The sequence below is a fragment of the Emys orbicularis genome, chromosome 13, assembly GCF_028017835.1.
Source record: "Emys orbicularis isolate rEmyOrb1 chromosome 13, rEmyOrb1.hap1, whole genome shotgun sequence".
In the NCBI taxonomy this organism is placed as follows: Eukaryota; Metazoa; Chordata; order Testudines; family Emydidae; genus Emys; species Emys orbicularis.
In genome coordinates, this window is record NC_088695.1 from 48,525,112 (window position 1) to 48,541,840 (window position 16,729).

The 16,729-nt window shown below is 50.1% G+C and overlaps 1 protein-coding gene across 2 annotated transcripts; it reads right to left on the minus strand.

The window, feature by feature from the left end:
* Window positions 1-201: 201 nt before the first annotated feature.
* On the minus strand, window positions 202-8,438 carry CHMP6 (charged multivesicular body protein 6). Of its 2 annotated transcripts, XM_065415805.1 has the most exons (8): window positions 8,365-8,438; window positions 6,869-6,978; window positions 4,011-4,098; window positions 3,296-3,382; window positions 3,133-3,198; window positions 2,757-2,837; window positions 1,943-1,997; window positions 202-516 (listed from the first exon to the last, which is right to left on the minus strand). In XM_065415805.1, the coding sequence occupies exons 1-8, from the start codon at window positions 8,425-8,427 to the stop codon at window positions 464-466; spliced, it is 603 nt and encodes a 200-aa protein (XP_065271877.1). In that variant the 5' UTR covers window positions 8,428-8,438; the 3' UTR covers window positions 202-463. The 2 variants fall into 2 exon arrangements, with proteins under 2 accessions (XP_065271877.1, XP_065271876.1); XM_065415804.1 differs by lacking the exon at window positions 202-516 and having other exon boundaries at window positions 1,881-1,997.
* Window positions 8,439-16,729: the final 8,291 nt, after the last annotated feature.

Consider the following 16,729-nt stretch of genomic DNA (forward strand, 5'->3'; position numbering starts at 1 on the left):
GAGGAAGATCAGAGGGACACAGAGGATCACAGCCAAAGGGAAGGTCTGATGGGTTCCTAGCAGTGCCGTGTAACATAGTGACTATGAAAACCATTTTTCACACTCCAGTGTTCCAAGACCAGCACATGGGCTTCTAACAGATCAGTAATGGCAGCAGTGGCTGCACATTGAAAGCAGCCTGTAGAAAGCATTTGGCTTTGGAAGTTTTAAAGTCACTGTTTAATCCAGAGACAGCGCAGCTGAGTGTGTTTAGAATTTAAATTACAAAAAGAAAGCACTAGAAAATAATCTTGATACAAGAGCGATAATCTGCTGAGATTCCCTGCCCTGCGCAGGAAACCTCACTCCAGCACATTCGCCCAGCGCAGCTGGGATGCTAGGGAGGTGTTTCCTGTTCCCAGAGCATGCTGGGATTCCAAACGGTCCATGATGGAAGTCTTTGGGGTTGTCCCCAGGAGTGGAATTAAGATGCTGCCACCAGTTCTGGCTTGGCCTTGATCTTGACAGGTGATGCTTCTGTGGAAGAAAGTTCAGAATAAGAGAAAATAGAGAGAGAAACAGGACTCATCTCTCGTGTCTCTGCAAGGGAGGAGCACTCCAGCAGCACCTGGGAAATCGACTGAACGATACACCAAGAGCAATTCTATTTATCCAGCATCTCCCTCTGCCCCACATATTGCTCAAGCAGTTAAAATACAATCTTAACAAGTACTGGCTAGTCTAGAAACCGGAGAAGGAAAGACCAGTGCACGGCATCATATAACCTAAGGTCAAAGCAAGCAGTTTCTGATCTCCCTCATCTCTGTGTTACGACAACATGCATCCTCACAGGGACTGAGCCGGCCCTCTACAAGTAGAGCTCACATTAGGGTGTGGCCAGCCTGCTATTGATTGACAGCCTGGACTGACTGACCCCTGTTTACTGTCCAGCTGTCATAGCCAAAACCAGACGTCCTGCGGCTTTTACTGCTCCTGGCTCCTACAATCAGGAGGCTGGATTCCTCTCCTACAGCGAGGGGAGACTCAGCTCCACAAACCCAGCATGAGTCCAGCCCCATTTCATCATTCTCCCCCAGGGCAGGGTTTCTTTGAAGCTCTTCCGGCAAGGGCAGAGCCCCATTTCTCTGGGGCCAGACTCCTTCCTCCCCAAAGCCAGGCTAAGGCCCAGGAGTGTCACAATTCACCTGCCCTTGCATTCTGGCCTATTTTTGGCTCATCATCTACTCTGTGTGCTATCTGCACAACCCCTACAGCGCAGTCTCCTGCACTGGATGCTCGGGGGTGAGCCAGCACATGGGCCCCTTCTGGAGGCAAGAAGCATCACCTCTGCAGAACCCATGCCCCATGGGTCCTAGCGTTCTGAGAGACACGGTGCTCATGAGACAGCGATGGGCCTAGTTTATGACCCTAAAAAGAGCAGCAATTGGATTGGAACTGGAGCCCCCCTAGCAGCAGCACACTGTGATAGCAGCCGAGCTGGGAGGGATCCCAACCGTTTCTGGTATCATAGACTCCCAAGCCTGACCCACGTTCTGGGGGAGAAACACAACAAGTTCTCTAGGGGTGAGCTTAGCACGCTAACAAGTGTTCTGCATTGTGCTGTGCCAGGAAGCCTCCCTGCCCGTGAGAAATGTCACTTGGGATGGCCTGGTTTACCAGAGGGTAGGAGCGCTAGACCACTATGCAGATTACGAGACGCACTGGCTGAACAACATGAGAGGCTGGACGGAGGCTGAGCCGTGGGGGTGCTGAAGGTCCAGGGTAAGCTGCAATTGTCAGAAGAAGCTTGCACAGCCCAAGCCCACACTGCATCAGGCACCGTTCAGCAGCTCACATTCAGAAACGCTACATCCACCGCAAACAAGGGGCCCAACTTGCCGTTAGACCCCTGAGAAGATGCAGGAGAAGCAGGAAGTCGTACGATCAAATAAAGAGACTCTACCTGGGGTCTTTTCCGGGAGTGGCTCAGCGGGAACTTCAGGGAGCTCGAGCTGTTCCTGAAAGCACATTCAACATGTCACGTCTCACTCAGCCCACATGCCGCTGGGTTGGCACAGAGCTCCTTTCAGGCTTCTGCACTGAGCTGGTTTGGAAACTATATGAACAGGTGCTTCTGCCTGCAAAAAGGCATCTTCCCCCAGAACTGCAGGAGATGCCGCTGCTTAGAGCTGCTAGTTTCAGTGCTCTCCAGCGGACCAGGGCATGGCCTGGCTTTGTAAAATGATGTTTATTATGAACACAGATTAGCCATGAGTTTCCTCCTGGCAGGGCCGGCTGCAGATTCCCGCCACCACAGCCCCACTGGACTGAAGGTTTCCGGTGGTAAAGCCAGACAACCTCAAAACTGGAGTTTGGAACAGCCATAGACTCCATGAAGGGTGGAGGGATAGAGAACAGAGGTGAAAGTGAGACAGCGAAGCCCGTCTGGAATAGGCAAGGTCTTAGTCAAGTACAGTGGGACAGCCGTCCAGTGAAGGCAGTGCCCCGATCCCCAGGATTACGGTCTGTAATAACAGTGTAAATAAAAAACCACCCTCACAAACATTCAATGTGGTTTAAGTGTCTCCCGAGTACAGAGCATCTGGCTGGCTCCTTAGATGACACATAGATCAAACACATGCAGCTATAATTAGGATATCCAGCAGAATTAAATCAACTGCCATCTCTACAGGGGAAACAACCCCTTCCCTGATGAAAGACTACCACTTGGAAATGTGGACTAAAAGTAATTACCAGAGCATGAAATTAAGGCTCACCTGAGTAATGGCATTTAATTCTTCTAAAATGGCATCTTCATCTTCTTCGGTGAAGCTGCCAGCCAACATTTCATCGATTTGCTGTGCGGGAGAGAGACGGATGTGCCAATGAACACCAAAGCACGACAGCTCGGCTGCTTACAGCACCGTACATACACACAAAACAGTGCATGTGATAAGGGGACCCCACGACACAGACAGTTATTGCTCTGGCTTTTTGCTGCGGGAAGCTTAAATTCAAACCCTAATTTGGTCACCTCTGAAATGAGTTTTGGCGATCTCAGCCTAGCTGGCAGCAAGAAGCACAGTCCACATCACAAGAACATGGCATGATTGGTCATCTCTGCTCAGGACCGCATGAGTGTGCTATACGTACCTTTTGATATTCCACAGCATCTTGGGTTTCATCTATTATTCTTTCCACTTCTTCTACTGACATGACCTAGGAGGAGAAAGCCAAAATCCTCACATAAGGGCTGCAGAACAGATGTGAACACCCATAACTCTGCCTCACCCAGAGCTCTCTGGGTCACCCTTACCTCATGCATTTTATTCAGACATTCATTGCCAATTTTCAGGCCTTCAATCACCTTCATTTCAATCTGGGTGAATTCAATATCCTGGACCTAGGGTAAGAACAGGAGTCACAGCTGAGTCAAGAGCACTCACACCCCCATCAATGGGCAGTACAGAAACAGACCAGAAGGCTCAGGCAGCTGGAATATGGAGCCTTTTACTTAGCGGTTATTGGTTCAAATCCACCCCAAGTCAGTAATAATGAGAAGCAGTAACCATCCGATTGCTGTTCCAGGGCCTGTGCGAAATGAATTCCTTAGCTCACGTGGCTGCGTCGACACCACCACTGAAGTGGGCAGTAGCTGGCTCCCTTGTTGACAATCTTAGCAGAGGCCTAAGTCTAAATTGGCCCTGAAGCTGAACTACACCCACTTCTAGAAACGGTCTCTTTAAAATGGAGGGGAGGCTTCCATTGCTGCACCAGACCAAGGCTTTACTTACTGATGAGGCACAGGGTTACGGCCCCGTCTACATTACAAACTGGACTTAGTTCCTAACTAGGTTAGGAGATAATCACGGTGTAGCCAATTCTATGAAATGTTTGTACTACTAGCCTAGCATTAAGTGCCATTACTGTTAGGGCAGTTAGCTGTAATTACACACAGGCAAAATGGAGCCGTCATCCTAAATAGCTGCGCACAATAAGCCATTCCCTGGGATTCATTGGTTCTTGCATACCATGCGTTCCAGGTTGCTGATTTGGTTTTCTGTTTTATCTAGCAGCTGCTCTTGGTAGCGCTTCTTCTTTAGCAATGACTTGGCTTTTCTGAATGAATAAAAGAGCAGAAAGAAATCTCAAACAAGTGAGACTAAAAAGATCACACCAATGCTACATTACAGCTTTTCTGAGGTGTTCTTGTAAAATGTACACGTCAAGTGCAACGGCGGAACAACTCCCATCCGGAAGGAGGTAATAAAAAGGGGCAGATTAGTCAAACATTTAGTCAAGAGATTTCTTTAAAGGAAAGATTAAGCCAGTGACCAATAGATAGTTCTGTGGTAATTCCATAGCATTGGAGTGGGGAGAAAACCTAATGGCGAATTGGAATGAGTGGTTAGTCATCTGCAGAGCCAGAAAACATAACTAAATATGGTGTAAAGTTTCCGGCATTCATTCAAATTGTTGCGTGCTCTGAAGTCCACGTCTTTCACTAATGGGGAAGAGCATGGTGCAGCTTACAGAGAATTAACATGGATCACATTAAATTCATATCCAGACAACAGAGAATTTAGCGGTCTTCACATGCACCTCTCAGAAGCAGCACTCAGTGATGACCTGAAATACTGTTTTTTCTGTCCTTCCACTGCTCAGATCCCCAGCCCTTTCCCCTGTGCCTTTCTCCCACCGTGGCTGTCGCTGGTCTGCCAGCTGGGGCACCATCTGCTCCTGCTATTCACTTTCTATCCAGTGTTTCCTGCCTTGGATTTGGTAAATCTTTGGCATTAAAATGTTTTTTTAAAGTGAAAAGCAATCTGTCCCAGGAGAAGCCTTGTGGAGAAGCCATAGTTGTCATGGGGTGGGGAGGGCCCAGCAGGCCTGGCTGTTGCCTTCACTCCTGATCAATAACTAATACTTTCTACCCACTCCTCCCCTGAAAAATTCTGGGGTCACGTGTAAATTCCTGCTAATCTGTTTGAGGGGGTTTCCTTACCTACTCCAGGCCCAAACAGATTAGCAGGAATTTACACATGACCCCAGATTTTTTCAGAAAAAACAGTATTTCAGGTCATCACTGGAAGCCGTGCAGACCTCTTCACATGTATTTTGCTCTGGAGAACGTCTCTTTGGTTTGTTATTAGGCCTAATGAGATGGGACCAACAAATTCCAGACAGAGCCACCAGGGAGAGTATCAGCTCTGTTAGGGAGTGTTCACTGATCAATTAGACTTGTACTGTGTGCATAGCTATGTTATAATTAAGCATGAAGATTTACTGAGCATTTCTGGGAATTCTAAAACACTTCAGGGCTGGGAGGAAGCATCCTAAGATGTGAGCCTAATGGCCAACCGACTAACCAGAAAAGCACAATGAAAGGAGGCACGTGTATTGCTGTTCTAAAATACAACTCAAAAGGACATTGTTAACTAAACAGCACATTAGATTGGGTTGCACACTCTTTGGGAGAGTACCAAAAACCCCCCCACAACTGGGCTCTGATCCTGATTGGGGCCTTTGAATGCTATCACAATACATACAAGTATATATATATATAAAATCAATAAATAAAATATGCATGCTGTATGCCAGTTCCTTTACCAGTTATCCAAAATACTTCTGATTATTAACAATGAAAGAATTCTCAAAAACTACTCACAAGTCACTGATTGTGCTCTGTTTATTTTTAGCATCTCTCCCAGTTTGGACAAAGAAAATAATTAAGATAGTTTCCCTTTCAGGATCTTAGTAGTGCAATGTCTGGGTTTCAAACACTGCAGAGGACTGTTTATTTGTATTATGGTAGCAACCAGAGAACTCAGGTCAAGGCCACATTGAGCTAGACACTCAAAATATCATTTCCATTGGATTTTTTTAAAATGTGTTCATATTTCTACTGATGTGAGCGTCTATAAAAGACTGTCTTTATAACATTTAAATCTAAAGGGCAAATTTAAGGCAACAACATCACTTGAAATCGGGTCATAGTCAGCCCTCTGCAGTGACTTGGCACTGTTGATGATATGGATATGGAAGTTAGGAAGTTCTAGTTGGGACCAAAGCCACCAATTCCTTCTGTCCAGAGTACAGATTCTGCTCTCCAAAGCCTGCCTGGAATTCTCTCCACAGGCAGATGAATTCGGATAAGTGTCATGGCTTTATAATTAAACACAAGCTGAGCCATGCTTCCCAAATCGATTTTTTGCATAAATTGTTTTGAAGGATTTAAGCCAAAGAATTAATTTTGTAATCTTGTCAGTAAAATATAAAAAACCACAACCTTTGTTTCTTAAAGGACAAAGAGATTGCCGTGAAATCTATTCCAGCCCATGTTTTGGTTAAGAATTTTCCTCTGCAGAGCAAGCCAGAAGTAAAGCTCAGTGAAAAGAGGTATTTCTGGCCAGGGATGCCTAATTTTGCCAAACCCTGGACTGTGTTAACATGTCTGGAGCCTGCAGAACCCGTGTAATTTGTAGAAAAAGGAAATCACTACTTTAGCCCATGGGAACTACAGGTCCTAGCAGGGACTGGTGCACCCAAGAAGTGCCCACACAAATCAAATTATAGCATTAGCAGATTGAAGAGGATGACCACAGTCTATTTTTGCAAACCCTCTTGGAGACTCAGGCAAAGGCCTTCCAAGCTCAGCACACAGGCTCACTCTGAATCCTTTTTAACCTCACTTCGTCTACAGAAAGAAGCCCTACGTACGTATCCCATGAACTCATTTCTATTCTATGTTTCAATAACATTTCCTGGTAACTTTACTCCAGATGTTTGAAACAACAAAGATCCTTTTGTATCGCAAGGACACGGTCTTCTCTGCCATCTCCGGCCGTCACATTCTGACACTGACCAGAAGCTGCAGTGCCTCACTTACTCTTTCTTGCCATCTCTCAGCAGCTGCCGGGCTACAGATCTCTCTCTTTCCAGATTCAGAGTTATCCGTTTCTGATACTGCTTCAGTTTATCCCGCTGCTGTTTCAGTTGCTAATGGAGAAAAGGAATAAAAACAGCGTTCAGTTAAAAGACGAGCCTTGGAAGCTTAACTGTACAACTGCTGTTTAACGGTCCAGGTCAGGCACACCCACTGTCCATTCCATCTGTCCAGAGAAGTCCTGATTTTCTAATCATTTCAGTGGCTAGTTCCTAGAAGACAACAGCACAGCAGGCAGCTAAAGTGGTTAAATGCCAAAAGTTAACCCTCAAACTGTTGTCTCCTCCTTGCTTTGTGACTTCACGCTCCCAAGACAGAAACACCTATAGAGCTTTGTGGGTTTTTTTACCCCCTTGGCAGCCAGCGGGGCGCCAGGCCGGGACCCCCCAATACACCCCCAGGCCCACCCCATTCACCTCCCTATATACACCCCTGGGGCCACATGTTCTTCCGGAATGTTACAAAAGTAAGTGCTGTCGGGATGTTCCAGGACAGTCAGACACACACAGGTGTCCTCAGTGTGAGCCGGAAGAGTTTCCTGTACATCCTGTACACGTGGTAGGAAAAACAGAAAAGAGCAGCTATATACATGTCCCTCTTAACATACATTTAATAGTCCCTGAAGGTCCCAGGACCCAGCATACAATGCACCATCTTGATCCGAGCATAATGATGTGTGGATCAAGATGGAGAATCATAGGTAACTTTGGTGATCCTACTTCAATGCTAAGACCCTGATTGTGCAATTAACTCTGTGGGGGTGCCCGGCTTGGTGCCCCACTGCAGTCCCCAGGGGTGCCCCTGTGGGGGCCTGATGCCCCGCTTCTGCCCCGAGGGTGTATTTGGGGGGGGGGGCTGGTGCCCTGCTGCGGTCCCAGGGGTGTATTGGGGGGGTGTATTTGGGGGGGCCCAGCCTGGAACCCCACTGCAGCCCCCAGGGGGTTATTTAGGAGGGAGCACTGGGAGGGCCCAGCCTAGCGCCCCACTGTGGCCCCAGGGGTGTATATAGGGAGGTGAATGGGGTGGGCCTGGGGGTGTATTGGGGGTCCCAGCCTGGCGCCCCACTGGTGTATTGGGGGGGTTACTTGGGGGGTCCCGGGGGTGCACTCGGGGGGGTCCCAGGGGTGTATTCGGGGATGTGTATTCGGGGGGCTCCCGGGGGTGTATTTGGGGGGGGTCCCGGGGGTCCAGGCACAGACCGGCGATTGCAGCGTCGGGGCCCGGCGGGGAGACAAGCTGCCGCCGGCTGTATTTAAACCCGGACAACGCGCAGTAGCCGCCCCCAGGTGCAGCCCCCCCGGCGGGGCCCGGCCGGCCCGTCCCGGGCCCAGGCGGCGCCGCTGGCAGAGGCGGGGGGGGCCCCGCGCAGGGACCTGCCCAGGCCGGGACCGGGGCCTCGCGCCCGGGCTCTGACGGGCTCCCCCCGGACCCCCCCTCACCAGCACGGCCTTGTCCTGCTCCGTGACGCGGCTCCGCCGCTTGCGGCCGAACAGGTTCCCCATGGCCCCGCCGCCCCCCGGCCCGCCTCGCCCCGGTACGGCGGCCGCGCAGGGCCCGGCCCGGCTAAAAGCGAAAGGCGGGGGGCGGGGCTGCCGGGGGCGGGGCGGGGAGAGCGCGGGAGGGCTCTGGAGAGAATGGGAGGGGCAGGGAACTGTAGAGAGAAGAGGGGCAGAGGAGGGATGGGGGCAGGGGGATGGGGTGTCCCTGGGGGGCTGTAGAGAGGAGGGGGGCAGAGGAGGGATGGGAGCAGGGGGATGGGGTGTGCAGGGGGGGCTATAGAGAGGAGGGGACAGAGGAGGGATGGGGCAGGGGATGAGATGTGTATGGGGGGCTATAGGGAGAAGGATGGGGGCAGGGGGATGGGGTGTCCCTGGGGGGCTGTAGAGAGAAGAGGGGCAGAGGAGGGATGGGGACAGGGGATGGGGTGTCCCTGGGGGGCTGTAGAGAGGAGAGGGGCAGAGGAGGGATGGGGATGGGGTGTCCCTGGGGGGCTGTAGAGAGGAGGGGGCAGAGGAGGGATGGGGCAGGGGATGAGATGTGTATGGGGGGCTATAGGGAGAAGGATGGGGGCAGGGGGCTGGGGTGTCCCTGGGGGGCTGTAGAGAGGAGAGGGGCAGAGGAGGGATGGGGGCAGGGGATGGGGTGTCCCTGGGGGGCTGTAGAGAGGAGAGGGGCAGAGGAGGGATGGGGCAGGGGATGAGATGTGTATGGGGGGCTATAGGGAGAAGGAGGGGGGCAGGGGGATGGGGTGTCCCTGGGGGGCTGTAGAGAGAAGAGGGGCAGAGGAGGGATGGGGGCAGGGGATGGGGTGTATATGAGGGGCTATAGAGAGAACAGGAGGGACAGAGGATGCTGGTGGGGGAGCACATGGGGGGCTACAGAAGGCTCAGGCACCCTGTCTTTCCCCCTCTTTGAGTGTCGCGGGGACACATGCACCAGGCTCTGCAGCTCCTGCAGGGCTGAAGGTTTTGCTCCCCATCTCTGGCCTGCAGCAGCATCCCCGTGCGCAGCTCGTTTGCACTAGTGCTTGCTGCCCTGTGGGTGGGGCTGCACCAGGGGCAGAGAGAGATTTTAAGGGAAAGCAAGCACCTAGTACCTGAGGCAGGGCCTGTCCTTGCAGGAACCAAGTGCCTGCCCTATGGTGCAGGCTCCCCCCATGCCTGGGGAAAAGGGACAACACTACTCACCTGCCCCCGGGGTGATGCAGTGAGCCAAATTTATTAAAGTTTGTGAAGTGCTTTGAGTCCACTGGATGGATGGACCGACTGACCAGCGTATTCCTACACTTTGTTTCCTACCTTTCCTCTTATTCCGGAGTCTTTGGTGTGGGACCTTGTCAAAGGCTTTCTGAAAGCACAAGTACACTATATAAATTGGATCACCCTTGTCCACCTTGTTGATACCCTCAAATATTCTAATAGCTTAGTGAGGCAGGATTTCCCTTTACAAAAACCATGTTGACTCTTCCCCAGCATATTGCGTTCATCTAGGTGTCTGATAATTCTGTTCTTTACTCTAGTTTCAGCCAGTCTAACTGGTATTGAAGTTAGGCTCACTGGCCTGCAATTGCCAGGATTGCCTCTGGAGCCTTTAAAAAAAATTAGAGGGGTAGCCGTGTTAGTCTGTATCCACAAAAACAATGAGGAGTCTGGTGGCACCTTAACAGATTTATTTGGGCATAAGCTTTCGTGGGTAAAAAACCCCACTTTTTCATTTCACTTCACTTCGAAGTGAGGTTTTTTACCCACAAAAGCTTATGCCCAAATAAATCTGTTAGTCTTTAAGGTGCCACCGGACTCCTCATTGTTTTTTTTTTAATTGACATTACATTAGCTACCCTCTAGTCACCTGGTACAGAGGTTAATTTAAGTAATAGGTTTCATACCACAGTTAGTAGTTCTGCAATTTAATATTTGAGATCCTTCAGAACTCTTGGGTGATACCATCTGGTGGTCCTGGTGACTTATTACAGTTTAATTAATCAATTTGTTCCCAAATCTCCTCAAGTGACAACTCAATCTGCTGAAGTTACTCAGATTCGTCATCTAAAAAGAATGGCTCAGGTGTGGGAATCTCCCTCACATTCTCTGCAATGAAGACTGATGCAAATAATTCATTTAGCTTCTTTGCAATGGCCTTGTCTTCCTTGAGTGCTCCTTTAGCGCCTTGATTGTCTAGAGGCCCAACTGATTGCTTGACAGGCTTCCTGCTTCTGATTTACTTTAAAAAATTGCTGTTAATATTTGTCTTTTGCTATTTGCTCTTCAAATTCTTTTTGAAGAGCTTAATTATATTTGTAAACTTGACTCACCAAAGTATATGCGTCTTTCTTTTTTCTTCAGTAGGATCTGACTTCCAATTTTAAAAGGATGCCTTTTTGCCTTTAACAGCTTCTTTTACTCTGTTGTTAAGCCATGGTGGCATTTTTTGGTCCCCTTTCTTTCTTTTTTGATTTGGGGTATACATTTAGTGAGAGGTTCTATTATCATGTTTTTAAATAGTTTCCATGCAGTTTGCAGGCATTTCATTCTTGTGACTGTTGCTTTTCATTTCCATTTAACTAGCCTCCTCATTTTTGTGTAGTTCCCCTTTTTGAATTTAAATGCTAATGTGGTGGGTTTCTTTGGTATCCCCCCCCACCAAGGAAGTTAAATTTAATTACTTTATGGTTGCTATTACAAGCAGTTTAGCTGTATTCACTTCTTGGACCAGATCCTATGCTCCACTTAGGACTAAATCAAGAATTGCCTCTCCGCTTATGGGTTCCTGGACTAGCTGTTCTAAGAAGCAGTCATTAATGGTGTCTAGAAATTTTATCTCTGCATTCTGTCCTAAGGTGACATGTCCCCTGTCAATATGGGGATAGTTGAAGTCCCCCATTATTATTGGGGTTTCTGTTTTTGTAGCTTTTCTAATCTCCCTGAGCCTTTCCCAACCACCATCACCATCCTGGTCAGGTGGCTGGTAGTATTTCTACTGCTCTACTCTTATTATTCAAGCATGGAGTTTCTATCCAGAGAGCTTCTATGGTGCAGTTTGATTAATTTACGATTTTTACTATATTTGATTATGGTTTCTTTCACATACAGTGCCACTCCCACACCAACCTGCCCTACTCTGTCATTCTTATATGTTTTGTACCCTCGTATTACCATATCCTATTATCATGATTTCACCAAGTTTCTGTGATGCCTGTTATATCAATATCCTCATTTAATACCAAGCCCTCAAGTTCACCCATCTTAGTGTTTAGATTTCTAGTATTTGAATACAAGCACTTATAAAATTGGTCACGATTTAGTTGTCTGCCTTCATATGATGTAATTGAATGGGACTCCTTTTTGTTTCACTGTTTCTCTTCAGTTCCCACCTGTAGATCAACTTCTATCCTCTCCTCTTTAATAGGCTATAGAATGTCCCCTTAAATAAATCTTCCCCATGGGATGTCTCTGTCTGGACCACATGCTCCTGGTCACCTGTAAGGTGACCAGATGTCCCGATTTTGGGGTCTTTTTCTTATATAGGTTCCTATTACCCTCCCACCCCCATCCCGATATTTCACTTTTGCTGTCTGGTCACCCTCGTCACCTGTCAGCTTTCCCCCAGCCCTTAGTTTAAAAATTCCTCTACAACTTTTTATATTTTCCATGCCAGCAATCTGGTTCCACTTGATTTAGGTGGAGCCCATGCTTCCTGTATAGGCTCCTCCTTTCCCAAAAGTTTCCCCCGTTCCTAATAACCTAAATCCCCCCTCTGAAGACCATCATTTCATCCACACATGGAGACCCCGCAGTTGTCTGTCTGTCTAGCTGGCCTTGCACCTGGAACTGGAAGCATTTCAGAGACGGCTACCACGGAGGAATTATTCTGTCAACCTAGTCGAGTCTACACTGGGGCATAGGTCGGCTTCACTACGTCTGCCAGGGATATCAATTTTTCACACCCCTGAGTGACAGTTAGAGGTAGACCAGGCCTAAAAAGCACCAAAGTCCCAGTCCCTCCTCCCCAAAACCAGCACAGCACAAAAGCGTGGAGTTACTGGCTCCTCTGAGCGGACCTCTGCAAAATGCGAATTATTGGCACCAGTCAGTTGCTCCAGCAAGGGAGCAGATGCACAAGCTTTAGGTGAAGCCACTTGAGGAAGCCCTCTTCATAGGCCCTCTGCCAAGGGCTTCAGGCCCAGACTTGCCTTCTCCGAGAACCTTTCCCCCCAGCAGAGCCGCTTGCTTTCCCCACCTTCATACCAACTGTTCTCCAAGCTGCATGGCAGAGGCACCACCCGAGGATGACCTCTGGGACACCCCTTGCTCAGGGAGCACCAGGCTGTGGGCAGCTGGAGAAACGTGGGTTCTTTCCACCCCTCACCTCAGAGGCACCCCTACTGCTTTCCCAGTAGCTGTAGGCTCCTGCCTAGCCTGCAGAAGGCGGGAGAGCAGTGGTAGTCCTCACCCAGCCCCTGCACTGAATGGATTGGCCACAGCAGTGCACGGGGAGGTTTCATAAGGAGGTGGTTTATGTGCAGGGGGCTGTGGGGAGTTCCTCCCACTTTCAGCCACCCTTTAAAAAAATACCTTCAAATCTGCTCCCCTCCCACCAGCAAGGACTTCCCAGCCATTCCCAGGAGACATCTCCTTTTGTGAGCTGATTGTTTCCCAGTGGAGGAAAACCCCTGCCCCTTCCTTCCTCCACTAGGCTCCCCACGTGTGCCAGTAAATCCACACCTCTCCTGCAGCAGGAACATCCTGTCCCTAGGCTTACGGAGGGGCAGCAATATGCCTTACTCTTTCCATCCCCATTAACCCGGGCAGAATTAGCCACCATGATAGGAACAGGAGCCTTTCGTCCTGGCTCGGCCCCAGGGACAGAGTTACCTCCCCAGCTGGAAGATCTGCTATAGCTCAGAAGTTCTGGGCTTGATGCAGGCATGACTGGGGGAGGTTCTAGCGCCGGCAGTCTGCAGGAGCTCAGATTAGATGACCATAAAGGTCCCTTCTGGCCTTAACATCTATAAATCATCATGCTTATAGCCCATGGACTGCAGGACCAGATCTCTGGGCCAGCCACTCAGCAACGGCCAGCCCAGAGAAGTTGTGTACACAGCCAGCCCTCGGTCATGGATGACAGGGCTCTTACTGTTACAGACAAACTGGGGTGCTCATGAGGCTGTGAGCAGGAGGGTAGGAGCTGCCCTCTCACATTGCCTTACCTCTATAATGCCCAGTTCAGAAACACCCCTTACTCAAATCGCACTGAGCGAAAAGGATCTTCTGGAGCGTTGTCCGGTGGGAGTTAACAGTGCTCTGCGACTGAATAATTGTAACCCTGACTAGCTCTCAATTGCTAAGTCGCTCAGCGGCCCCATCTGGGCAATAGGGATATTACTAACCTACCACTCGGGGTACGTCATGACTGCTTGGAAAACCTACTGCAATCCTTGGGGAAAGGTGCGACGTGTTCGGTAAATGGGGGTGTGGCTCGACAGAAGACTAAAAAAAGCCAATGATGGTTTTACAAGATCAAGAAGCGTGTCCAAAAACTATTATCCCCCCAGAACACTTTCCACTTCACCCTAACAGAGAAACTAGGGCTGGTGAGAGTGAATATTGTCCTTTTCGATCTGAGGGCTACTAGACAAAGGCAATGACACTGAGTCACTTAGTATATTCTGACTGCTTTCAGGAGACCTTTTAAACCTTTCCCCTGCCCACACTGTAGAACAAGCCCCCCCGGCCCAAGAAAGAAGGGGCCCAAGAGGAATTTGGGGTCATCAAGGAGACCTGAAATACTGTGATTGAAAAGTGTCGAGGTGCACTGAGTTACTCAGACTCAGAAAAAGAGGTTTGACTTTGCAAATCAGGGTTTTTGCCTTTAGGGATGAGGGGGTCATTCATTCTGCTGGCTGCAGCTTCAAGCGTTAAAGAAAAAAAAACGACCATTTTTGATTCTGAGGCCACCAAGCTTGTTTTGAAGTTACCTGATTGTACAGAAAAAAGAGAAACTGAATGGACATAATTCAGAAACCTCTGATGAGGTGATTTAAATTCCATTTCCTCCTGAATTTTATTAAGCATTTGGGTCTTGTCTGCACTGCTGTCTTTATGGTAAAGCATAACTGGCTGAGGGGAAGATAGATGGGTTTGATCATTTTAAAAAATGGCTCATCAGGTTTGTTTGGTTGTTATTGGCTGTAACTTACACCCCCGTTGCTACATGCCATTAGACAATGTTGGGGCGTTTTCTAAAGGTCTGAAACAGCCCAAGTGAATTCTTCGCTCGCTCTTTCAGGTGACGTGGGACTTCATGCTTGTACCTGGGTGTTTTATTAATGTCGCTATTTTCAAACATCTACATGAAGGTGCAACACGTTAGCTCACAGCCTCAGTCCTCCACCCATGAAGTTTATTGGGATCACTGAGCAAGGGAGCCTGGGGCAGGCGCCTGCTGTACCCGGAGGCTGTAGGAGAGAGGGATTCTCCAGTAGCATTTATAAGCTCTGCAGGGTAAATGCACAGGGACCTTGACCCAGGAGACTTTATGCCTTGTTTTCTCAGGTACCTGGGTGCCCTTATTACGGCCCCGTCTCTAGTCTGTGAGAGCTGCCGTCTTGGGCTTCCTCCACTAGGTGTCACTGCAGACCCACCCACTCCCAGCCCTTGGCGGCTGTTGGCTGAGGAGCTGCATTTACTGCAATGCTGTAGCCAGCTCTATCCCCCCTCCCCATCCACACCCCAGCTGTCCCAAAGCACCCCCTGGCAGCCGCGAGAGCCCAGTAAAGCTGCCAGGCGATTTCCCTCCCCCACCTCCATCAACGGGCAGCACCCAGTGACTCTTCCTGGCCGAAGGAGCCACTGTGGAGCTGTGGGAGGCAGTCCTTGCTCCCAGCCCAGCCCCACTCCTAACCCTACCTAGATGGCTTGGAGAGGGAGCGATGGGGCCACGAAGGCCACGTGGTGCCCCCGAGTGGGAATGCTGAGGCACTACGTCCTGGAGCTGTGGTTCCCAGCCACAGGCACTGCCAGCTGCTGGGATGTTCGCTTGGTCCCCACAGGGCGCCAGGCTGACCCCTCCGCACTGGAGTGGCCCATTGCAAGAGCAGCTCCATGTCTGTGGTGGGTGAAAGCACAAACCATTGGTGGGCACAGCTGGCGTCGGCCGGGGAAAGGGCGAGAGTTGCCCCAGAAGTGGGGGAGCTGCTGCACTCAGCAAAGGGAGCAGACGACGTGGCCGACCCAGACTTTAAAGTGCAGCCGAGTTGCAAAAGGGGCGATGGGATTTCCTTTAGTCAGACGCGCTGCTGTCACAGCGCAGCCACCATGTGCCAGGAGCTGAGCAGATGGGGGAAGGGCTGCGGCCTCCCAGCTTGCACTGGGCAGCAACGGGTTGGAAACGGATGGGTCCAAGGCCTTGTGAGAGCCTGGCCTTCAAATACGAATTGGGAGCAGGGCTGAGGAGGCTGCCAGCTGCCTCCTCGCATGCCTGCCCTTGGCGGTCCTGCAGCGGCACAGGGCACGTTTCACAGAGCTGGATGTGGCGCTTTCCCCAAAGGGAATTGCTTCATGGCAGGAGGCAGGTTTAAAACCAGAAGTTGCCCAGTGAACACTTATCACAAATCACAATAGACTTGGTCTTGTGAGCTGTTCCTTTCGTGCAGCATGGCAAGGGGCGGCTGGAATTTAGGCAGACATCCACGGCCCCCTGCTGGGGTGAGAGATGGGACGGGAAGGAAGCAAACAGCTGGGAGCGTGGAGAGGGTAAGTTGAGCAGGTGAATCGGGGCCAGTCAGAAGCTCCCTGCATGCAAGGAGTCAGAAATGGCTTCTCCAAGCATCAGCCTCTGGTTCCGGGCTGTATTGCTGTTCCATGGCCCAGTCCAGGTGAGCACAGGTGTGCATGGCCCGGGCTCTACTGCTCATGTCTGGGCAGGAGGCTGCTGTTAGGTGAGCCCAGCCCCAGGTCCTTCCAGCAGAGGATCTCAGTGCTTCACAGACATTAACTGACTAAACTCCAGTGGGAATTATCCCCATTTTACAGCTGGGAAAACTGAGGGACAGAAAGGTGAAGTGACTTGCCTCAAGGGGACATGGGGGATAGTCTGTGAGAGAGCTGGGAATGCAGCCCAGATCCTGCACTTTAGCCGTGGATAATGCTGGGGTTGCGTGTGGCACCTCAACGTGTCAGCCCTAAGAGAGGCCCTGGAAGGCAAAGCAGCGACACTGTAGGGGCAGCAGCGCAGGCCTGTGCCATGTCTCTTAGCACGTGCAGGCTGACTGCAATCTCTATAGATAAGGCTCCCTTCCCACTTGCC

Coding starts and splice junctions, on each gene's coding strand:
- CHMP6 (XM_065415804.1), bottom strand. CDS start 8,427: ATGGGGAACCTGTTCGGCCGCAAGCGGCGGAGCCGCGTCACGGAGCAG. Junction 4,099..6,868: donor CTGAGAGATGGCAAGAAAGA/GTAAGTGAGGCA, acceptor TTATTCATTCAG/AAAAGCCAAGTCATTGCTAA. Junction 3,199..3,295: donor GTCTGAATAAAATGCATGAG/GTAAGGGTGACC, acceptor TTCTCCTCCTAG/GTCATGTCAGTAGAAGAAGT.